At 41.9% G+C, this 25,725-nt stretch overlaps 1 protein-coding gene across 5 annotated transcripts in view; it reads left to right on the top strand.

Moving 5' to 3' along the window:
• The window catches only part of Ptp99A (Protein tyrosine phosphatase 99A), a 243,869-nt gene that overhangs the window by 177,474 nt on the left and 40,670 nt on the right, over positions 1-25,725 (top strand). For all 5 annotated transcript variants that reach the window (XR_001100291.2, XM_012362619.2, XM_012362618.2 and 2 more), the window contains one exon: positions 4,855-4,978. Coding sequence is in view for 4 of the 5 variants with exons in the window: in XM_012362619.2 (XP_012218042.1) it covers positions 4,855-4,978 (124 nt within the window). In the remaining variant the exon portion in view is untranslated. The remainder of the gene's footprint in view (positions 1-4,854; positions 4,979-25,725) is intronic.

Genomic DNA, 25,725 nt, shown 5'->3' with positions numbered 1-25,725 from the left:
TTTTAAGAAAAAAAAGAAGAAGATAAATCTAATTAGGCCGAGTCACGTCAATCTTATTGCAATTAACTAGAGTACTAATTATGCTGATGACGTCGGCGAAAGGGAAACTTACGCGTCACGGATGGACAGAGAGGGGCAGGAGGGGGAGAGAAAGAAAGAAAAGGACAGTACGGTTAATGCTTGAGTACTGAGTTTTAACCGAGAAACGGGGTGTGAGATATTTACGTGAGAGCCATATGGTTGAGCAAGGCAAAACAGTTCTTAAAATGACGCTCGTAAATTCCGGTAAACGCGCTCGTAGGAATTTATATTCCACCTACCGTAAGGGACGACGCAGCATCCTTCGGCGCATACGCGCGGTTATCCCGGTATGCGCTTACTAATACACATGCATACACCGGACCTGCCGTATCGGTCACTTCGCCTCCGTAACGGAAATAGTTTGAACAATTAATTTTATTGCGGGGCCCGCCTAGTTTCTAACTTAGAAAAACTGCCCCGTAAATTCACGGGAGTTTTAACTCGTTACGTTAAAATTTAATTAGTCAGCTCGCGTACCTGTTTTGCATATTTCGGTTTACACTTGTTAGATACAGATTTAATGTAAAAAAATATATATCGTATATTTTCACCGAGATATAGCCCGTCCAAATAATTTTAGTCGAGTTTCATCCGTCCGACGTAAGCTAGCAAGAGATGTTTCGTCAGGTTCGATATTGTTGTTTTATCGGTTAATTACTCGTAATCGGTTAAAAGGCGACGGCCAATTTGTTGCTTCGCACAGGGTGTGGTTCTTGCACGAAATAATAACCAAAAGCCTATTTAAACATTCTACAGTATTTATAAACGCTTTACTCTCCGCGGAGTCGCTTGAATATTGCAAAAAGCTAAATTGTAGGAATCTGTATAACGAGGCTCGTAACGTTCGCACGGCCAGCCCGATTTTGCCTCACGTCTGTCGGTGGCTTTGTGCCGCGACGCAACGCGCTTAACTTGCAGCACGAATAAAGAAACGTCTACTGTTGACCCCGTAAAGCGAAACGCATGAATTATTAATGAAAGGCCACAACACGCGGTAGAGAGAACGGGGGTGGAAGCTGGTGCGATGCAGCGGCGTACCCTGTTTAAATGGTATAGAATTAATTGGCGATCGAAGGTAAAGTTCCCGTAACCTCCACTTCTTGGCGAAAGGCAGCGCAAAGACTCGCCATTGATTTTAATTTTTCTTTATTGAATATCGCGCATGCTTGTTCGTTAAAATGGAAAATGATCGAAGGTAATCGCCACGCAGTTCAGTATCTTCGCACAATTTAATATTTCAGCTGTTCGAGAATTTAGCTTCTGATAAAGCTACAATCACTCTCTCAGAAAATTACGTATTCTGCAAAATTGTCATCGGTTAATTATACGAATAATTTAATAATTCTTTACCGCAATTACCGCGTGCGTATATATCCTGCGTGCTGAAAAGATGAAATGTTTATTTTCGGCGATTATTTAAAAATCTAATAAGAAGAAACAGGAATAAAACTTTCGTGATATAAATAATTTCTCGTCCATACTCATAAAGTTTATGAACTGAATTATCAAGGGTAAATTGAGCCATTTATATTCACTTGTATTTACGCAATGCGAAGCTTGAGGAAAACGTAAAAATTTTGCATAAATAGATGCTATTATATTAAAATCTTGGAATGCTACTTATACGTTGCTAAGACGTATATGCTTCTATTGGATTTCCTTCTTGTGATATATGTAGGAATATAGACATTCTTCCCTCTCTGACATTTTCCACTAGTCAGTTTTGAGATGAAGTGAAAGGCGGAATTGCTACGGTAACCTGTGAATTTCAATCGATCATCTGAATATTAGTACGTCTCGCGACGTATAGATTTCAAATTTGTCATAATAATTTTGTTTTTTAAGAAACACTTTTTCACAATTTGTAATTTCCGTTTCAAATATATAATAATATTTAGATTATAAATAAATCTATTTGAGCCATTTTTATAAGATATATATTTTAGAATCGTTATGAACAATTGTAGAGAGAAAGTTAACGTTTCTAAGTTAAAAGAAATACTTAAAATACAAGTGTAACGTGGATGTGTCGGTCAATTATGTGAAAAAAAAGACAAATAACTGCGAAGAGAAATATTTTCTCTTGGCACGATGAAGACCTGGTTTGTTTCACGTACTGCTTCAGTTGAGCAAAGAAAAACTCGCTATCCACTCAAGACGCGCGTAATGCTCCGGCATTCTTTTTCTCGTTTACCGATCGAAAACGTTATGTGAAATTAATAAAGGTACGCGAACGGCGGCTCGCGCGCGCTCTCTCTTTCTCTCTCTCTCCCTCTGTGCGTTCCGGGAAAATTTCATTTATTCCACTTCCACGCCTTTGAATTTTCTTCCAGTGTATCTCTGCGCGCGGAATACAAGTAAATACGCGCCAGTACGCGGATTGCAAACGAGGTAACATTATAAAAAGTACGGTTTATTCAAGAGTCTAATATAACGAGCCTTTATTAATTGTAAGACGCCTGCGCGTAGCTTTTCATGAAGAAAAACAATAAGCGTAAGTAATGCGCGCCCGTGTTCGTCGAGGCTCTTACAGTCCGTTGATGTTTATTACGGTTCTTATGTATTTACGCGACTTGCGAGATATAACGTTGCCAGTATTTCATTACGGTAAAGAAAATACGATAATGGACTCCTGTGTGATGGACAGAATTAATTAATTTAATATTACCGAGATTATCACCGAACGACGCGGTACAGGCATAAATTGTGTAGACAAATGCACATTTAATCACGTAAAAATCGTATCAACTGGCACAGTGCGAATAAATTTGGCGAATATTAATTGCACAGATAAGTGCATACATTTAATCACATAAAAATCACGTAAGGTAATGCAACGAAATGAACGGCGAATTAAAATATCCCCCGCTGTGACTTTTCTGTTACATCACGCGCCGTATTGAACTATACAAAGCAAATATTAATCGCACAGACAAGTGCGCATTTAATTACGTTTAATCACATAAATTCAGCGGCGGATATAGACGTCGCGCAAACATTTCGTAACTTTTCCAGTCGCTGTATTAAATACTTAATACCGCGTCGGACGCGGTTTCTATGCGGTATTCATATAAATCGAGGATCACGAGAAGATGTGTTTCTGTGTTCGAAATTTTTCTCGCGCGGGTGTCACGGCGCGCGGTAACAGCCGACATAAACAGCGCAGCCGCACGCAGCGACGGTGAAGCGCGCGGCACGAGAGAGAGAGAGAGAGAGAGAGAGAGAGAGAGAGAGAGAAAGAGGTCAGAAAAGGATGACGACTCCATCCTCTGAGAGGTTAGAGGTCCCTGCTCTCATTTATGATCTTATGCAACGTGCGCGCAATGTTATATCTCGCAGCGCCGCACGCCAGTGCATATTAAACGCTCTAGCCTTATCCGATGCGGCGGCCGCAGAGAGCGTGATCGGTGTTCCTGTCCCGCGAGTCACTTCGGCGAGAAGAGTTTCGCGAAAATACTAGCCAGTTGTATCTCTCCGCGCTGTAGATCGTGTCATGTTTACAACGCAAATGCAGAAACGTTACGTACGCGTTAAAATAAAAGAGAGAGGGGGGAGGGGGGGGGAGAAAGAGAGAGAGAGAGAAAGAGAACTGTAAATCTCTCATGGAATCTACAAGTTAAATTCTGCATTTAATTTTTTATTTTTAATTAGCTGAAATTTAATTTATTTGGATTCATTTCTGCGACATCTGTGATACTTAATCAGCATAACGTTACTCGTTAAAAAATAAAAAAGGCTTAAATAATAACTCAATCGTTTGAAAAAGTTTCTTTCGCATTTACAATAATTCCGCGACTAACTTTATTCCTAATGAAAATATGAAAGTACAAAACTATTTCACAGTCGACTTTTTTTTGAAAAGAAAAGTTGAATCCGGAGCTTAATTATCGAATCGTCAAAACGGACGAAAGCTGATCAAATGGAACACACTTTCGTGATTACATAGCATCTCGTGCATCGTTTAAAAGAGGCTTGTTTGTTATACGTTGAGTCGGTTTATGAAATTATTGCCTCAGACTCCCTTTATATCTGAATTGAACATGGCGATCCAGTTGAATATTTCAATAATTTAGTTCCATCTAAGTCTTCATTTCATATTTATTCAAATCTCAATTTAAATATAAATTAACATTTATTTATTAAGTTATTTAAATGTAAGTTATGCGCATAATGTATAATTGATCGTAATTTATTTTCTACATTGAATTGATTCGATAATAATACTTAATAACAAATTTTACTGCGCTTAATCTGATTATGTAATGCAAACAATACACACAACGATTTAATATTTAAACGGCACGCTAAAAGTGTAACACGACCAGAGAGCTGTCGACACGATCAACGAAACATTTCAAGCGTTTCTATTCCGTTTCTATTCCGTGACAAGAAGATTGCTTCGAAAATATAGATATCATAAGAATCTGTGTAAGGGCTGTTACGTGTTTGCGTTTCGCGTCAATATCGATGCAAATTCCCGTAAGAAATATCAACTACGTGACTCCAACTTTGGACAAAATAAATTTCAGCTTAAGGAACTAAAACGAGTTAGCGTTGTACTGCAGACGCGTCGCGCCTGTACATACAGCTGCTGTAACTACTTGAAAATAATATCTTCCCTAAGTACTTGCAGCACACTATGTACAACATACTTGTTTAGTCAGAATTCATGAAAATTTACCTAGTTTTGCGATGAAATTATTGAATGCGCGACAAATTTTTATAATTACAAATTGCCAGACCTTTAATACAAATGATAAAACTTGTTTTCAGATGTGCCCGATCCACCGGAACGACCACTCGTCATAAATTACACGTCCAAGGCTGTGAATATATCGTGGGCACCTGGTGTTAATTCCCACAATACTCCAATTACGCAGTACGTCATCTACACCCGGTAAGTCCATTAAATATAAACTCGGAAAAAAAGCACTCTCTTGCACAAACTAACTTCGATGTGCTTTGAATTTTGCTCCGATAATTTCGAAATCTGTATTACAAAGTGATTTCTTTGAGGGGGGAAAAGAAACCCCCCCCCCCCCCCCCCCGAAAAAAATCGACACACTAAATTGACGCCTCTCTGGCTTTATTGTCGCCGTCGCGAGCTTATACACGAAGACGCAAAGATTAAAAGTGAAAAATTAACTCAATCGATTTAACAACCGGGGACTTCTCTTTTCGTAATGTCATTTAGAAGTTACGCCGTGACGTCAGTCACTAAACTTTACTGTTGATTTCCGCGACATGCTACTGCCGCTTTCTCGCAGAAGTTGAGCAAATTGCTCACGCCGAAGTGAATTAATGTCGCTTTTTCCCGGGGAAAAACATTTCTAATGGGGAAAAAATCGGTGCGCCTTCGGGATACGCCCGGAAATAGCTTGGTCTACGCTCGAATAGATCTCGGTCTGATTATCTTACCGGTACGGTGGCGGCGCCGGTTTCCGCCGGTCCTCTCGCAGGAGGAGGCAGAGAAGAAGAAACGGATAAAATAAAAGGAATTACCGTGGATAAGAACCGCGGTGTCGATAAGCACCCTTTGTTCTCTGCAACGTCTCTCCGTTCCCTTATCTTCTCTCTTCTGTCCCTTCTTCCGCTCGGTCCCTTGACCTCGCGACCGACTCCTACTTTGCCACCGCTGCTACATTCCCTTTTCCACGAATTTTTCGAACGACGCTTCGATCCCACCCATGAAACCAAATGACCAGTCGCGATATTTGTTGTAATAGAAAAGAAAAAAATGAAAATATATATACGGGAGAAAATGTATAAAAGTGGAAAAATATATTCACCCGCGTGCTATTTTGTGTAGAATATAAACAATATAATATACCGTAAAACCTTCAACCACATATATGTATATTCGCGGGGGTTACGTTCTGCAAAACTGTTGCGAATATGGAAATTGCGAATACGGGAAAGAGAAATATATATAGAAAGATTAAGGTTAGATAAAATATATGGAAGAATTTAAAACTAGGAAATAAAAAAGATGCGGTTTTTTTATCTATTTTTTATGTTATTTATTAAAATGAAAATTACAACTAATTTTTGAGGGCTATTTTTTGCTCGAAATTGCTGGAAGCATTTAAAATCTTTTTATTCATTTTTTTATTATTTTCATTAATTTTCTCGACGAATAAGGGAATTTTATAAATTCTCTAATATAAAAATAGTAGAAAATATCGAGCCGCAAAAATGCGCGGAATACGTGAATAAAGAATGTGTGAATATCAAGTGTAGTGTATTTTAATTTTTATATATTTTGAAAATATCGATGGTCTCTTAAATCTTTTATGTTTTCTTAGTTGGATCATTTTTAGACGACCTGCTTATTATAATTAAATTTTCGTGTATGTTTGCAGGCACGAGTTTGAGATTCTTAACTTAAAATATTATTTTTGTATATAAAAATCTATCTATTGTTTTTTTTAGATATCAGATATTTACAGTATTTAGTCAATAATAGCCTGTTGTATAATAGGATCCTGTAACTCGATAAAAGTACTTTTTATCGATCGTTATCGACACATTCGCGAGCCAATATCTCGGCCAACTGCGAGCACTTCGCATTTTGATCCGGTCGTATTGAAAAGGTTAATTTGCGCGATGCATCGTGTAGTCATGATCGTGTTTCGATTTCACGAATAGCGCAGAGTCAATTTGATCGATGGAACCGTAGTCGTTACTGGGCTCTCTCTACTAGATAATCTTTGGAGAGGAAAAAAATGCGTCGGTTGGTGCACAATTTTATGATTAAATCTTCATATCGCCAGTCGTTTATTTCGCTACGCAACGCAGAGCATCGCGGTTCTCTCTCGTTCTCTGGAAGGAGAATACTCGCGCGAGACTACGAGCGGATGGAATTCTTAATCAAGTTTCCATTTTCTTCTTTTTTTCCCTCTTACGTCTCGGCCGCCTGACTGCCGCCCCCCCGCGCTTTCTTCCCTTTCTTCCGGCCGTGGAGCAGACAAAACCCCGAGAGTAGAAGTTGTAGGAAATAATATATCAGTCGGTGTCGTTATGGTCGCCGAATATTGAAGTTTCGCTCCGCGAACCATTTCGCCTGGCAGGCTCTTTCAGAAAACTATCGTAATACCTCATAGAACTTGGAAAATATTAGTTTTATAATAAAGTTCGGTTGAACTTCGTTCAGCCGCGAAAGAGAGGAGAAGAGAGAGAATTTTCGCGGACAGGCTGCGCAGTCGTTCGATTCGAAGATTATTAATCTTCCCGGAAATCAACCGCCGTTTTGACGAGGTTCCCCTTACAATGGCATCTCGCCGATCTTCCGGCTGGAAATGACGTCGACACGCGGCCCACGCCTTCCGACCGTCGTAATCACGTCGGCATCACGAGTTTCCAGCACGAGCAATGTAACGCGCGTCGGGAAATGTGAATTATTACATATAAATGGAACAATGCAGTAATGTATCTTAATGTTTGTCACGTTCATTCGCACGACATACAAGAATAATTAGAATTATTTTGTGAAATTCTCTCAATCGCAACTTGTAAAAATCCATAATCGGCCAATTGTTTTGACACCGAGTGGATCTCGCAATTTCGTGTCTAATTATTCGCCACGTGTGCGCGGATTAGAAAACATTTGCGAAGCTTAAATATATATATATATATGTATATATATATGTATATATATATATATATATATATATATATGTACGTTAAACGTATACGGCCAAACAGATTTTCAATTTGCTGGTGTAGCGTGCATCCCGTGCAAACAACGGCGTATTCGGACAACATCCGGGCACCTCGGTGCCTCTTCCTCCGCGCCCACGTCACCGATCATTTATCTCCGTAATATCAGAAAAGTGGCTGGAATAAATGCCGCGGCCGCGTTTATTAGACGGGACGGACTATCGATCTTAGCGTGTCCCCGTGGGCGGCCGATCAATTTTCCGGGATTCTTCCGCTTAATCTTCTCGCGTTTTGTTAAACGTATTAAAATGGAATTTCAATTTCGCGCAAGCTCGGCGCAGGTCACACAGGTTGGTTATGGTCGGCGGGCATACACGGCCCCGTGAGTTTTAATTACTTTTGTCTCGCGCTTACAGTTGCATTTGGGACTCGCGTTTCGAGACTCGGTTTTTTGGCCGGAATCGACTTTCCGTCTTGTCTCGCGACAGGATAAATCGAAGAGGCTTTTTCGAGGCCCCGCGAGCGCCCAACATGCATTTAACGAGCGTTAAATGAGTATTCCATTGCACGTCGCGCGAATAATAGCCCGGAAAACGCTTTACTTTTCGCCGGACACTTTCATTAAATTCGACGATTAAATTCGAGGTAGTACAAAGGGCACCATTTCGCAACCACGTCACTATATCATGAATGTTATATTTCGCGCATAAAAGTCCAGATTTCCCAATAGGAAAAGGCAGAAGGCTAATTTTCAAGAGGAAACGTCGTTTACGTGCCGCGGACGTTCAAAGACCTTTGTCGGGCTAATTTCCAATTTCATGAGCGGCAACTGTCTTATAAGGAATTTTTCAGAGATAGAACGCCAGATAGACTTTATACGTCGAGAAACATTTTGCTCTTTTTTTTGTTTAATTTATACGTAACTAAAATTCTAAATTCTTGAATAAATGCGCATGAAATATCTTCGACGTTTATTGTGACAAAATTATGCGTTCTTCTCTTTCTCTCTCTCTCTCTCTCTCTCTCTCTTTCTTTCTCGGTCTCGGAGAGAGGTTGACGTAACGTCATCTCTTTTGCGAGAGATCGCGGTTTAAAAGCGCACTATCAGCACTAGTCGGTCGTGAAAGTCCGCAATAAGTGGCCCGGATTAATTAAGACTGGCGCAAACGCGACCCAACATAATCGGCCGACGTTAACTCTGTGCCTTAATTCCGGGGGCCGTAAACTGTTCTTCAGCGTCGTGAGGGTAATGCGAAATACGTGACGTCGTTGATCACGCCGCTTCGTAGATTTCGTCTCGGTTCTCCCCAATTCCGCGCCCTCTTCGACCATCCAGAAACGAATTTTGCAGCTGACGCCTGGATTAAGGACCCGAACGTATGAAAAACTCCTTGCACTTAACGAGTGTAATTTCGACGTTGACCTCGGCACGCTTACGGGTCCGCGTATATATATATGTTTGGATAACGGATTAATTCATAACCCACACTGCTACTCGATTAGTTTTCCGATAAAGCGATTAATCCCGTCGCGAGTGATATATGTACCGCGATTATCAATGTCTGAGACCTTACTTCTAATAAAATCTCTTTTCGTAAGAATAGTCGTTCAATAATCGATCCTCTCATTTGTATTAAATACTTTTTCAAAAATAATAATCGCGCCAATACCGATTATTTCCATTTCGACTTATACAATAGTCGCTTCCGCGTAAAATTGATATAGCTTGTCTACTTTAGATTTAAATTCGACATCAGAGCGTTGAGCGGGACATTTTGATGAATAAAAAAAGTGTACAGACGGAGTCATTGATGTCTTCCTATTTTTATAGTATACTGTATATAGTATACGTAAAAATTCCCATTTTTATATAGTATATTTACGTATACTATATAAAAATAGGAAGGTATTAATGACCCCGTCTGTACAGGAAATGTTATTCTTGGGAAAAATTGCTGATATTTCAAGAGAGTCGACTGGAAATAATCGATACCCGTTTCAAAAAATGGAGACACGCAACGTTGTGTAAAATTGAAAATATGCATAAATGCAGAATGTAAAACTTTAAAATTATGTTACATTTTAATGTAATGAACAAGCTGAAATATAAAATGTTAAAGTGCAATATAATTTAAATATTTCACGAGTCGTACGTCACGCATTTTGACGGCGATGCTTTTTGTAACGTAACTCAGTTTGCCAAAAATATTTTGATTCACTTTTTCGCAGCAATCAAGAATCGTGCGAAATGCCGCAACGTCGACAAAAGTGAACAAAGCGGAAATTATTCTCGATACCGCGCGAGAATTGTTACGCGGTTTCTTTCCGGCGTGCGCATCGATCGCGTCATCGTTGAAAAATCATTAGTTTTCGTTAGAAGTCGTCTTATTATTAAAGTCCATGAATGCACCGCACTTTGGCGAGTAAGATTGATGCGGGGGAGCGAAACGAGATTAAGAGGGCAGCGTTCTGATGCTTGTCGAAAATCTCACGGGGATGTTTCCGCTTCCATCGCGAATCTTTTATCTTCCACGAGGCATTTCGTCCGCCGGTCGAGATGTAATTTCAGGAATTGTGTGCTATTGCTATGTTTATGTTTGCGCATTCCAACGGCGCGGGTTAATCGGCCATTGCTAAGATTAGACAGAAAACTTAATTATAAGGATCCTGATTGGTTGGATTCTCCGGAGGCTCGCTCCGTGGAAAAGACGAGACCATTTCGTCGTGATTCTCCGCGCGATAACAACTTTTGGAATTGCATATAGCGCGTATATCGCGCTTTTTTCGCTCCGGATATAACGCAGCATCTCTGAAACGTTCAATTATTGTAAATTAATGTTTTTATCATTTATAAAGCGAAACAGCATAAATATTCGACCTAATTCTTGTTTCTGAAACTGAAATACACATATGTCATTTTTGCGTTTTAAATAATTGACAACTTGCTCAAATATTTATCATAACTGGCTAGCTGTGCTGGAACAACCGGTGAATGTTCAAACATAGAAGGATATAAAATTGCAGCCGAATTTTTCTCCAACGCTGCCTCATCGCGGTATAGAGATATACGCGAATTATACGACAGGCCAGGTCGCTTTCTCTATTTGTACATGCAGTGTCAACCTTTTGAATAAACAAGACCTTTTAATTAAGCGCACTTCGTCTGGGGCCGCGCCCCACGTTGTAGACGGTCTTCAAAGACGCTACCGAGACGCGACTCGCGCGCGCTGCTATCTTCCAGAATGATTTAAAACTCAAGTACGAGAGAAAATACGGAAAGCGCGCGCCGGGAACGAGGACGCGCGGCGCTGGCCAATTTCACGGTTGCCAAAAAGACGAAATCAAAAATTGCGCGCGGAAAATGGCGAGGGAGATTCCGTGTGGCAGAAGCTAACGGCGGCTCTTAACGTCGTAACGAACAGCCATAAAGGGATGCGAGTGGGGCTCGTACCGAAACGCGGGGCGATCGGCCGGGCCGAGAACGGGCTCCGAGATTTATTGGCCACGGCACGATTTATTTGACGCGTTTAAATGCCTACTTTATCGCGCTGGTCGACGGTACCGGGCGCGCACACAGTGTTTCAACCTCGACCAGTCCCATCCTCAGCTCTTTCGATCCTTCCATCTCCCTCGACGGTTTTGCACGCCGTCCATCGGCCGAGATTTTTTTAAGGTGTTTTCGCACGAGCGACGCTGCGACAGGCCGACCACACGCGCGCGCGCGCGCGTGTGTGTGTGTGTGTGTGTGTGTGTGTGTGGTGGTAACCGTGCAGAATTCATCGGGGCGTAACAGCGCTCCACCCTGGAAACTTTCCCAACGATTTTCGGTATTTTTCGTATTCTCTACGGATAATTTCCTTAATAATGCTTCTGGGTGAAATCCGCTAATTCGGATAATTGCTTTAATCACTTAACATATCCCTGATATTACGTTTAAAAAGAATTTTAGTATTTTGCTTTGCTGCATTGTAAATAATATCGAGCGTCGAATGCATTATTTAAGTTACTTTTATGTTTTTACCTGTGCGTTTGAATCATTTAAAATCATATATATCTTGTTTTATTTTGTATAATTTTTTATTGTGGATAAAAAGAATTAAAAGCTTCTAAGAGGTGTAAGTTCTCTCGATTTAGAAGAGTCTTCAAAAGATTTGTTAAAGCGGAAGTTCGATATGTTAAAGCTTTCTCGTATATTTTTCCGAGCCGGTTTAGCGTGCGTGATTCCCTCGATTTAAGAGGCTAAGAGAGATGTGATAAACGTTCGCGTGAGGTCGATTTTCACGTTTATCTAACTGCCGGTTTGTGTCCGGTGTGACTTTTCCGATCATCGAGTCACCAACTTTATTATCAGCACGCGGCACTAAATACGCGCCGAAAATCGATGATGCGATAAGCCAACTTGACCAGATTCGTTTGCATATCTGCGGCACGGAATGGCCGAGTGGCGCGGCGCGAGTTCAGCCGTCGCGCGCGAACGTATTAATCCGCATATTAACTCTTCGTTATTGCCGCGCGTTGAAAAATGCAGCGGGACACTGAATTGCAACGCAGCCACGGACGCCATTTTAATCTCCTTTATAATATATATACATTCACATTCGCATGAATATCGCGCTTAAACGCACGTTTAGGCAGAGACGAGCGAAAGAATGATAAAATAATATGAACATTTTTGTTAAAATTGCTCACGCTGACTGCTAAGTGCTGTATTCAATCCATCCCGGCGATATACCGCATGTTATTTCGAACGTAACACACAAGTGCATTTATTCCAAATGTGGCACAGTCTTAATTCAAAATACACACACTCGAAGCTGTACGTCTGATGTCTCTCTGACGAAAACTTTCGAAAGCAAAATATACGTCTTATTAAAGCAACCTCGATTTGCTGTAGCTCGCTGCCGTTAATCTAATGCACCTTGCGGCTTGTATTACGCTAGAACATGCATCGCTGCTGGTTTTGCCCGCACAAATTCCAAATAGCACGCGTCCCGATGCGGCCCCGATACGAGTGATTTATTGGATTGGCATATTAGAAAATACATCATGTGATACGCGCGTGACACGGGCGAAGGAACGCGGTTCTTTAATGCATCCCGACGATTCGACGGAGTTGTCGAAATTAATTTTGCGGCGGACTTTTATCATGTCTTACAAAACCATTTCGCGATGCGATGTGATTTATTTTCATTCCGCCGGCGAATCTCGTTTGCCGGGATAAGGCAATAAAGTTCCGCCATTATCGTCGATCTTATTATTCCGCTTGAGAAAACTCACTTTCATATTTTGAGTACAACAGATCTGTCCTCCTCGATTAATAAAACCTTTTTAAAACATCGGCCTCGCGCAGGTAGGATACGCGTTTCCCTCCCTGACGACAATCCCGAGGCTCCCTCGAATCGTAACTTTTATTACGAGAAATTCCTATTGTCCCATCTATCTTTAGCGAGCCTTAAACGCATTATCTCGACTATCGTTATCTTTCGCGCTACTATTTTACTACTTTTCCCCGTGCATTTTTAAACTAACGTCGCGCGAAACACGGCTTGCATTAATCTCCGTGGATTATCCGCTTGTAAGGTACTTAACGAATTTCGTGGATTCTTAGACGTTTTCCGAAGTTCCAGAGCTGAGCTCCGCGGAGCCGTCGTGGCGGGACATCGCGTTTAGCGAATGGCTGGCAGGACACGGGGAATCGAGTATCCTTTTCCCAGCGTTGAACGAGAGGGGGAGATCGAGGGGCTCGCCGACGAATGTTCATCGCGGTCTCGTTGAAATTCGAGACGATCGTCGACGTCGATACCGTTTTACGCGGGCGTAGCGCTGCCTTACGGTGATTATCTCTGACTGGTTAAGCTTCCGCGGCGGGAAGCTCTCCCGGGGATTATCTCTCTGTCTCGACCTCTATACACCCTTCAGCCGCTGTCGATATTTCAACGGTCTTATCTGCTCCTTCGGGATACCAGCCAGAATCGCCCTCGGCCGCTCTCATACATGTTAGAGTTGTACACTGTGTTCGGTTAATTAGATCACAGCTGCGAGTAAGCGCGCGGGAAATCCTCAAAAAATTCTTCGGCTGTATAACGAAAAGCTGGCAAACAGCCCGATCGCGCCGGAGTTCTGCTATTGCTGCACTGAAATGAGGCGTAAGAGGATGCTCCATAATGCCTCGCGTAAACAATATCTGCTCCGAATGAAGGAAGGATCTTAGCGAGACGGGACGGCTGGCAATTGATACGGTGTTTCTCTTTTCAATGGGCGTTGTTAGTTTTATTTCTCTCATTAAATATAACAGTCCCCGTATTTCTTCTCTAATCACATCTTAACTTTGAGATATCGATTAGAACAATATATTATATCGCGCTCCTATTTACCAACGTGATACATACTCGGCGTTGATATCGGATCGGATCCGAGTTAGTCGGTGCCGCACATTTTCCAAAGAATACCGGACTCTAACGGTAGAAATAATACAATTATCTACGGAACTCGCAATGCCATCGCGCCGCAGCTAGGTTGGCGTGACCGCCCGGATAATAATTGTCATTAACACGGAAATATGTGCTGGAAGTAACCCGCAGGATTGCGCCCGGCCTTTTCCCACCCTCCGTAATTTCCGCTACGTTTTTTCGATCCCTCGCTTCCTTTCACGGGCGCGAGAGCCCACCGACATAAGCTCGCTATCTCGTTTTCCTCAGTACTTCGCGGAATTTAAGGCCGCCACCCTTTCTCGCCAAAGTTATGCGTTTTTAACGAGACTGGGTTCCGCGCTCCCGCGATCCCTCGTGTCAGTTAATTTTCGCCTCCGCGTGTCTTACATGTCGCCGTGTAACGGCAATAACCGACACGGGCGCTAATCGGGAGAACAATACGACGATGTCGCGCGGATCTTCTTATTTCGCGTGACACGCGAAGATAACGCGAGATCTTTCATTACAATCTAGTCGAAATTTGCGCGGAACGCGTGTCATGAAACTTGTCGTGTAAAAAGAAATATGTATCGCGTTATGAGACTAATGTGACGTTGACGAAGAAACTACTATTATTGTAATTTAAAGACTGCATCGAGCTTGCGATGCAAACGATTTAGTCCAATTCGGGTTGCTTTAATATCAAAATTATATATATTTTGCAGTGTTTTTCAATTTGGACAAGAAAAGAACATTTAACGATGAATACCTGATTAATTGACACGCGAACACGTCTGCTTCGCGCGTTTGTAGGTCGGTTGCGGCTTATATCATTTTCAAAATGCCTTCACTTTACTTTTCGCCGTCAGCTCGTTTTGAATTTTGTAAAAGTAAAAACGCGAGCGGACACAGCGAGCGTTTAATTATCCTGGGCTGACTCGTAGCGTTCAGATTAGGTGGCTTAGAATTAAGGGACACGGGGCTCCAGACTTTAGCAGACTACGGACACAGAGGCTTTCACGCTCATCCTAACTACTATACTCTGTCGCCTAGCAACCAGAAACCGTCTCTTCGGTCGCACGGCTTCCGCGATTAATCCATTCGAAGTGCAGATTAAACCGCCGCGTTACTTTCTAACCGCGCGCGAGCGCGTATACGATCGCTCGTCAATATTCGCAACTTCCGCCAAGTTGGGGATCACGGAGACGACGATTCGAGGGAAGTTGGGGGGAAAGTCACGGATCGGCTTGGGGAAAAAGTCACCCCCTTCCCCAAGGGAGTGAAATTCTCCGTGCGATAAGCGCGGACGCAGTAGCTCCCTTTTACCGCGGCTAAATTAATTTGTTTCTACTCGTAACATTAGATATTAAATATTTCGTAATTATGAGTGTACAAGGAAAATTTAATTAAGATTCTCCGTTGTTGTGTCAGAGGCGTTGCCGCGCATACTGCACTTAACACAAACGTCCGACACATATATTCTGCGCTGATAAACTGACGAAAATGGAACCGAGCGCGAGAAGGAGGATGCTGCGGTTCGTCGAATATATAGAACGAGCCGCATCTATCTTTCGAAACGGTTTATGAAACGGTGTCGCAATAATCCAACGAAATACGACTTCTCGAAAAATATAATCAAAATTCAGGTAAAATGGAACGAGATGCAGAAATGATTCGTAACACTACCATTTATATAGACGAAAGATAAAAAGTCATTCTTTTCCAGCCTTTTCCGACAAAAAATTATCTACGTGGTGACGCGTGACAATCCGCAGATAACCGAGTCAAAGGCATTTTATCGCAAAATGAAAAATTCCGCGACGTTCTAAAAAATTCCGCTTGCTTAACGCGATATACATTTCGCGCACGGTGTGCGCGCGCGCGCGCGCGCGCGCTCGCGATTAATTTATTTAACGGTGCCACGCAGTGCTCCCGCGCTCTCTCCGAACTTTTTGGATGAAAATCGAAGGTGGTGGTGCGCTGGGAGCCGTTTCGGCGGTACTTTTAATCTCCCGAAATCCCGCGTAATGTAATATTTTTGCTCTGGCGTCATTTCTCCCTGTCAAATGGAACCGCGCGCGACCGATGGCGGGTGTAGGCGGCGTCGGCGATGAGCCGCATCGGCGACGCGGAGATCGACATTCGATGGATATATCGATTATAACTCGAGAGTCAGGGCACACAGCCATCCACGGTTATTTCTCGTCGAATTTGAATTTCAAGCCCCGACGCGCAAATAGATTCAATTTTTAACGAGCGCCGTTGTCCGTCGCGCGCATTTGACCCCGTCGGTTGCGGGCGCCGCGTTGGACCGAGTAACGTTACAACTGCGAACAACGCGCTCGCTCGCGCGCCCCGCCTTGTCCATAAATGTAAATGAAATCCCATTGTCGAGGGGCAGTTGATATTCGCGTTGTTTGACAGGCACGGCGGAAAGAAACAACGGAGGTTAATCCCGGAGACAAAGGATTTTAGATTTGTGATTACGCGCAAATCGCGCAACCGTCGTTCGGCTTCTTATATCCTTCCATCGACCGGTAATTTCACCTAATTCTCAGTTTGATGGAAACGCTTCCACCGTAATGCAACGTTACCGTTATAGAAGCGGGCTATAGAAAAGATTGCGTACCTCCTGCCGTAGACGCGCGGATAAGCCGCGAGTAAATGAAGGGAGGAATGCGAAATAAGTAATTTCGCTAAAAGAATAGGTAGCTGTATCCGCCATTATTACGCAAGATCGATAACGATAGTCACGTTAAATTCTATTGTGCGCCAGACTGGTGGCTTAATGCGATCCGGAAATGGAAAGGGACGAACGGGGAGGAGACGGTGGAAAACGTGGAAATGGAAAAATGCTCGTGGAATATCATGGCCGACCCGGGAATGAGCGGCTGAGGTTAGAATTAAGGTGAAAGGAAAGCGGGGACATTATCGGGTTGGTCCATAAATTTAAGAAGATTAGTCCACTGCGAATCTTACCGGTCGCGCGTCCCCTCGAACTGTACTTGCTATCGCGCAATCTTGTGGATACTTGAGCGTTTTATATCGCGCGCGCAGCTAACTCCGAAGACGTCAACTTTAATTTGGATGTTGAGAATGATTGTAGAGAAATGCATTGTTGAATTAATTCAAAAGGGGGCACAAATCATCGCATTAATTAATTACAAAGCTATTATCAGCGGACATTTTTCGAGTCACCGAGATACTCGGCCCGGCTTCATTTGGCGAGTATCTAATAGCGCATTCGGCCCCTCGTTAGTAAAGTGGGTTAATTTTTTAAATCGTGTCCTACGCGATAACACGGCGCTGCGAGCGGGGTAATCCTCGTTACGTGGAGTTAATCTAGCCACATTTTTATTAATTATCATTAACCGCCTTTGACCGTGCCAGCAGGCCGGTCGGTGCGGTGATTTTAATACCTGGCTATTATTATCCCGCCACTTTCCACGCGGCGTAATCGCTTTAGACGCTTCCCTGTTTAAGCATATCGCATATATTGACTCAACAAATGTATTTTAATCGAGCACTGCTGAATTATCGTAGTTTGCTTAGCGATGATCGAGACTCATTCGTGTATTTTTCAACATTCTGTAATATTTTCTCAAACTCTGTCCATAGCTGTCCGGAGAATTTATAGTGAAATTGAATCTCGAATTTGAATTTTCAATCGCAGCTATAATTGTGAAATTAAAAAATTGTAACATCGAATTAGCGTCACGTTTTTGTGCGAGCTGCGATAAGACAGATTTTCGTATCGAGAAGAATTGTACTCTGAGAGTCATGTGTGTGACTTTATGTCATGTAACTCAGACGTGGGCGATAACGATGGTTGATTACTACAAGCCGCATGCCTAAGGGAAGGAGAGGAGACACATGGGTGTAAGGCGAGGCGACGGGGACAGCAGCGGGCGAGCCAGAGTAGATAACCAGATAATCCACCGAATCAGCAATTAGTACACATTGGAATAATTAACACCGATCTGCCGTTAAATCCTCGGGCAAGACACCTATGCGGCGGCTTCTCAATTACAAAGAGGGAGAGGGATTGCATGCTCGTCACGGGATGCTCCTCCAGCTATTATTTGCGCGCCTACGTAACGCCGAAGTTAGTCGGGCCGACAAGAAGTTGTTCGGCGAAGCGAAACACGTTCCGCACTGTGCGCGAGCGGTGGATTAAGTAAATATTTAGTTTAAATATAGAGCTCGTGTCTTTAATAATTGCAGTTACATTTAATTAAACGCTTGTTTTGCGACGCTGCATTTTAATATTCTTATCCGCTTGTCGAGGCGTCGATCGATAATAATCTCGTGTAATTGACGAACTTAATGACGAAGAAGAGAAATGTTCACACGATTAATGCTTGGGAAATTCAATTATTATTACACATGTAAGTTTGATTGATAATACCGTAAATGGTTAAACTTTATTTTGCCCGTCATCAAGATTTTTTTCAATTAAATGTCTTCTTTGCCGTGTATACGCAAGTTGTCGTGCTGGACCTTTATATCGGCGTCCAAAGAAAATGCAATTTCAGTAAATTGACAAGCAGGTTGCGCGAGAGTTCCTTCTTTTGATCGCGACCCACTTCTTTATCGACAGTTTGACAGATTAAGAAGCCATGTAGTTATTACACGGAAGAGACTTGTATCGCAGAGATAAAACTAGCGCGGGTAATAAAAATATCAAAAATTCTCTCTGACGCAATTGACAATAGCGGCGTATCGTCAGAGGCTTCCGCGATGATGAGAAATAAGCCAATTTCTTATTATTTCATGATAACAGCTATACTAAGTACGATAACATCGATACACGTGACGTTATTTTCTATTAAGAAAGGCAGAAAAAAGCTTTGAAAGTAAAGTCAGACAAAATTATGTTGAAATCGATGAAAGAAGCTGAAAGATCAGCATTTATTATAATGACACTATTTTGCACAATGAAAATTTCATTACGCATTGTTTTTGGCGAGCAATTCTTAAAACCTTTTTTAAAAAATAATTTAAAAATATTATAATAGAAAAGGTTTAATTTGATGATAAAATAAATTTTTTAGTTTCTATTAACGCACTATCGCTTGTATCGAATCCAACATTTTTACGACTCGTTCCGACCAGCACCGTCGACACGTCGCGTTATTTGTCTTGCGTATACTTGTTAGCGACTGATGACGTATATAAGGAAACGAAAAGTGCATTTTGCGATTGTAGCCTGAACATTGCCCGCACAAAGACCACTTTTCTCTTTTCCCCGATCGAACTTTCCCCTTATTGCGAGAGCCGAGCCGTAACCCTCCGGTGGCCCGCTTTGCAAATACACTTACTGGCTTTTACTGGTCTATCGAGTGCCGAGAAGTGCGCAATTCCTCAACACGTAATATCTTAACGATCGAAAGGAAAAGCTTGCTGCTGCAACGTGCTCTATAAACTTGAAGAACTCGTTCGATCGCGCGGACCGTCATATACTGAAATTGCATTTCCACAGTAAAGAAATGTATTGTGTCCCGCGATGCTGAAAATAATATTGGCTTTTAAAAAAAAAAAAAAAATAAATAAATAAATAAATAAAATTGATAACTTATAATATTATTTTTTTACAATTTCGAGCGAGTTTTACTTTAATTGTATTGTATTGCCATTGGAATTATCTCTGTAAGTATATCAATGATAATGTCGAACGCATTGAATTCCTCCGTAGCACATTTTATACTTCACTGCTTTAATTAACCCTTCTTTTTAGGCCTCTTTCTAAGGATAGCGAGCTCGGGGGTATGAAACTCTGTCAAGGAAATTCCTAATGATTTCGCACATTCTTCTCTTTAATGAAATGAGTTTCAATTTGACTGAGTATACATGCGGTTCGTTCATGTAGTCGATGGCGAGGAAAGTATTTAAAATCCCCAACTTGAAATTCCGGTCGTAGAATAATGAGAATATTATGGATCACGCCGAAGTTGTGATTAATTAACGACTCGTTACATGAAACTAAATTACGGAGTATATTAATGCTTTTCGGGTGTAATTTACTTTCTGAAACACATTTCCCTATATATGGGCACATTTAATTGATTCATTCCATATTTGTATATCATTGCAGTTGATTTTAACTCATCGCCTTCCCGACCGCCAAACGAGATTAATAATAAAATTTTTGCCGTTGAAAAATATTGTAGCTTTTAATACGTTTACTCTTTATTTAATTAATTCAATGAAATCAAATCAAATTTATCATCGAATGATATTATTTGTTAATGGAAGCAAATTCGCGAAGCGGAAAATCAAGTGCAGCATAATGGGACGACATGGCAAGAAGGAGTAAATATCGATCGCGAAGGTTCGATTACGGATTCTTATCAGAGCGAATGCACGGCGAGCATTATCATAAATCAATTCCGGCGGGCGTCACAGGATGCCAAAGTGCGTTAAAGGTCTTCTGCAACGTGAGGGCAAATGCTAATTACAAACGGCTATCCCGAACTGACCGAACGCGGAAATATCAGTGGGCGCTCTCGCGTGGCAGTCTCGGGCATAAATTGAAGATTTTTGCGTTTTGAAACGCTAATTTGTAAATCGCGCCGCCATCTGCCCCGCGCCTACTCGCGATAAAGGTATTAACATATGAACGGGCCGGTATAGTACACATTAATGTGCAATATTCATATGGAGATTTCACTCGAAGAGTATTATGGATCTAACAACCCGTGGCTAACCTATTTACATAAATGATGACATCCGGTGCGATTTAGTTCCGCGATGACTTATGGACCGCCGCACCATCGATGCACCGGACGTGGAAATGCATCGAAATAGTCTTCGATCGATATTTCAGCGGGTCGCTGAATCGTTCATGAAACCGAATCACGATACAGCGAATGTGCGAATTGCGTTCCAACTTTCACTTCCTACATCAGCATTGAATCTTATTTATGAAATAAACTTATCATCGAATATGTGTAATTTAAAAACTGAGTGGCATGCGGAAAAATTATAATATTCTCACCGGAATTAATTATACAGCCGAATAGAACTACTCTACATCATTAGAATTAATGTATGATTTTAGCGCGAAGCAACTTCTCGTTTCATCTATCAATAGCGACAAGTACAGGAAATTGCGTCCGTTTTTTTTTTATCTTATTTAGCTCTTCAAATAGCTCATTGCGCAGTTTCATGCTGTGTTTCGTGCCAGTATTACTCGCGATAAATCAACTATCGCATCCTCAACTGCAGATCATCAAACGGTAATTGCGTTGAGTTTTTCCTTCGTAGCAGAATAATTGTGCGAGGGTGTGCTGAGCGTGCTTTTTTTATTGAGTGCGAATATCGGCCAATTTCGTGACAATCGATGCTCTTTCCGCACATGTCGCAATTGCGACAGTAATTCGTGCATTAATTTATCGATAAAATCTTCTACCCAATAGTTCGAATGTAATTCCAATGTGTGGAAGGAGGGAAAATCGTTTGCTGTTAACGCTACGTCGATTATTATCGATATTTCCTCGTATTTTATTTCGCGACTTTTTTTCATCTCGCAATTTACTGTACCTAGCAAAATATAATTTTCTAATTCACTTATCGGATGCGTAGATTATGCGAAATGTGTAATATGTATGATGGATGCCATATTTCAAATATAAATCTGGTATAAACTTGGAAATTTTTTAATATTATATTTTTATATCTTTGTATTAATTTTTTTACGTCAGCGGAATTTTCATATGAATTTATTTTATCAGACTAAAATTTTTAATATTCCTTTACATTTTTGCCATATAAGTATTAAATGTGAACTGATTCTTTTAGCCTATTTTACGTTTTTGTTTGCAACGTGGGGGACATTTCACATTTGCGTCGCGAAAAAAAAAGTTTGCAGCGTTCAACGAGTACAGACATTTAACTAGACATTCGTGTCAGCGTCAAAGTGACAAATCTCAAACCTCCCGAAAATTTTCGACAAAATGAAAATGGAATATGCGATGAACAAAACGCAATATTCCGGGGAACAACCACAGACTAAACTTTTAATAACGAAGTGTTGCGGTTAGCAGTGACGTTTACTTTTCGTTAACCAAATTTGCATCCGTGCTTCGTCGATAAACGTCGATAATGATTTCATTCGACTGATAGGTGTCAAAATGACGTGGCGTGCGTGACGTGCATTTCGTGTGTTGCTTCCCGCCAACGCGAAAACGTGTTCACCGTTGCAATGAAACCTCAGTAACCGTGTTTTGAAAAAGCCTGTGATATTGTTCCGATATTCGCGCTGGTTGATGTTGTGTGCGTGTACGTGAAGTTCAAACCTGCAAAACCGTGCCGCGGAACCATCAATCTCCGCAATGTTCATAAATTTCAGATATTGAACAATTCAATAATTATCCTTATTACAAGTACGTGATATTAATTACTTAATGATGCGGTTAATGCTAATTACATCTTGCATGTGATGTCAAGTGCTTTTTTTTATAATTAAAGCTTCTCGAAAATTCTTTCCAACATCACGCCTTTCAACAATTAAAAACGATTCAATTAGCGCGTTATCGTGTTGTTTAAAAGTTTATTTATTCGATCCCGTTTTCTCTCGAACGTGGATATAATTTCCATCCGCAGGATAGAAGCATAATCCGGCGGTTATAATTTAATGGAAAACAATGAAAACGGCCGACAATGGGTGTTAGCGCATTTACGATTGTACGATACGATAGTGCGAGGCAATAATAACGGTCGAAAAGGGAGCCGCCGCGCGTCCGGACGAGTTTTTCATCCGTCCGAAACCTTTCGACGCTACGATATTTTCGGCGCTATAACAATATCATAGAACATGCCAGCGTTATTAAGAATCGAGCTTCGTTTACTGCTCGCGACAAAAAATACAGCGAAACTGGCGGCCATAAAAAGTTTTCGGGATCGAAAAACTTTTATTCGTTTTCCACCCGTCCGCTCTTGTCCCCTCCCGCCCCGCGTCGCGTTTTGCTATTCCTTTCTCTCCTCCTCACCTTCGGCGGTGGTCGCCGGTGCTACCACAGCGGAGAATCTCTCTCTTTTGCGGCGGATCTCTGTGATCCCAACTCTCGTTTACCAGAATATCACATCTGCCGTTGGAAATTGAGAATCGGTCCCTGCTTTTAACGGCGAACGACTCTCATCTCGCAACACTATTTTTAACGCGAATGGAGATCAGCGTGCGCGCGCGCGCGCGCGCGCTCTATCTTCAAAGATTCCTTCTTTCCCACTCCGCGCCAAGTTTTATACGCATCCAGCTTATTTCAATTTATTCCATCGTCACGACGAGCGTATACCCCGTTACGGTGTCACGCGTAATAAACCACGAGACTTGAATAGTAACTAGGCGCGGAGAGTCGTCGAGTCAACACGAGTCACGCGAGTGGAGAGGAAGACAAATGGCCGGGATATAACGAATTGTTTAGTTTCCCGAAAATTTTCCTCCCTAAAACCCCTTAACGAGGGAGAGCTTCACGTGTTTACGAGAGAGACTCTATCTATTTTCAATCGGGATGAAAATTTAAAATCGTGGAAATTATTTCCACAAACCTTTCACGTGTCTACTTTCAAGATCTACGTGTTTGATTTGCAGATCTTTATTTCGAGAAATAAATTATAGCAGTGCGTAACACTTGAAATTCAATACGATCGAGGAAGAACGAATGACTCGGATCTTGATCCGGCGACATCGCGAGGCAATTTCCTCTCCGAATATCTCACGATTGGGGCGCGCGGCATCGACGAATGGCTTTGACTGCGCCGCGGATCATTTCAGTTTCCTGGAAAGAAGCTTGACGCCACTGAGGACCCTTAATATATCCTCGAGAGTTCTTTCGACGGCTCACGGAAGGCATTCAGCATTAAATCGGACGCGTTCTGGTGGAATGGCGCGTGAAAAACAAAAGGAATATGCGTTTGTGCGCGTAAACGGTGTCTGAAAGGGGAAAAACCCCGCGCTATAGTCAGACACGAGGAGAAATATAGAGCCGGCGATGCGCGCCAACGCCGAGCACTTTATTCCGGCGCGAATCGCAAGATTGCACGAGTACCTAATCAAATTTCCGCCGGGGACGAAATTAACCATGAAAATTGCACTTATAACTCGCATGAATGTCACTCTCATCAGAATTTTGCTATAAATACAGATTTTTAGTTTAGTGAATGAATCCAATAATCAAGCTTCATCTCTTTGCTATTTAAATTCCACCCGACTTATACATTCTATTTCAATCGATGCAATCGACACCGCCATTCATGACGTACATCAATGATCGATCCGATTCCCGAATCGCAAAATCGTCTGCTCTCGTTATCGCGGGGAAAAAGTGTCTGGTTCGTCAAATCAGCAGGATAACGCGCTACGGTGCACCGACGTATAAATTATGTCGCAATATACGACTGGCCGCTGTGTGTGCGGTGGACACCGTTAATATGTACGCAAGTACGGCACGCACAATCTCCTCGCCAGCGAGAACCAATGCGGACAGCGCGGCGAAGTGCGGGTTTCCCTTCTGGCCATACGTTATTAGAGCAGTTGCGAAACGGAGGTCCTGATAGCGCGCGCCGCACAGTCGGTCGGGAGAGAGATTCCCGCCGCCGTGTATGTGTTTAGACTGGTTACGAACGGTGCCGCCCGCCTAGGCCAGATTTGATACGACGGCATTGTGTGCGCTTCCGACGAGCAAGAACGATACCTGCATACGCGCGCGCGCGCGCGCACGGATAACACGTTATGGCATAGACTAGCGAGCGGTGTAACGAGCCGCGCGTAATCATTATCGCTAAACTCCGTGAGATTCTGCACGATACACATCGACAACGTTGCGTCAAGTTCGCGTCGGCGCGGAGGCGGAGGGAAGCGAGTTACGATAATACGCGCTCGCAAAAGAGACAGTTCGGTAGGAATTCTATTCTTCGGATTCCGCTCCGCCTGAGCTCCTTTCTTCTTTCGCAAATGACTACTTAATGCAGAATCACGGGCTCCGGCTGAAACTACAATCTGCATGTCTATGAGAGAAGCAGTTTAGGCGATGAACACCTACAATTAAAAGCTTCGCTGCAACGGTAGTCTAATACAGTTTTTTTCAGAGACTTTAAACGATCTTAATTCTTTCAAGTATTCGCGCTGGGTTAATTTGTTTTTTTTTTATTTTTGTTCTTTCTTGTAAAGAAAAATGTAAGAGATTAGCCTCAATCTTTTATTAAATCCTTAAGTTTCAAAGATCTAATATTAAATCCGCTTGATGAGAAACCGGTAAAGGAGTAACCGGTGTCGCTAACACATATAACTTTTCACCAGACGAGTTATTTAAAAATTAAGAATGAAAAAATTACTCTTATTTTAATTTACGAGTACATCCAATTATTTAACTAGATAATTGAAATCTAAATATTATATTAATTTAGATTTTATTTAAGCTCTACTCTTGACGTTCATTTTCATGGATGTAATTAAATAGTAATATGTTATTCATATCGTGACAAATGATTGACACGTTCTCGTTATCGTGAGATAAAATTATAGTGGTAGTTCATCAAATTTTCAGGAGGATGCATTACCAAAATCAATGTATAAATT

The sequence above is a fragment of the Linepithema humile genome, chromosome 1 (assembly GCF_040581485.1).
Source record: "Linepithema humile isolate Giens D197 chromosome 1, Lhum_UNIL_v1.0, whole genome shotgun sequence".
Classification (NCBI taxonomy): Eukaryota; Metazoa; Arthropoda; class Insecta; order Hymenoptera; family Formicidae; genus Linepithema; species Linepithema humile.
Note: the sequence above shows the minus strand (reverse complement) of the source record. Positions and strands in the feature narration are given on the sequence as shown.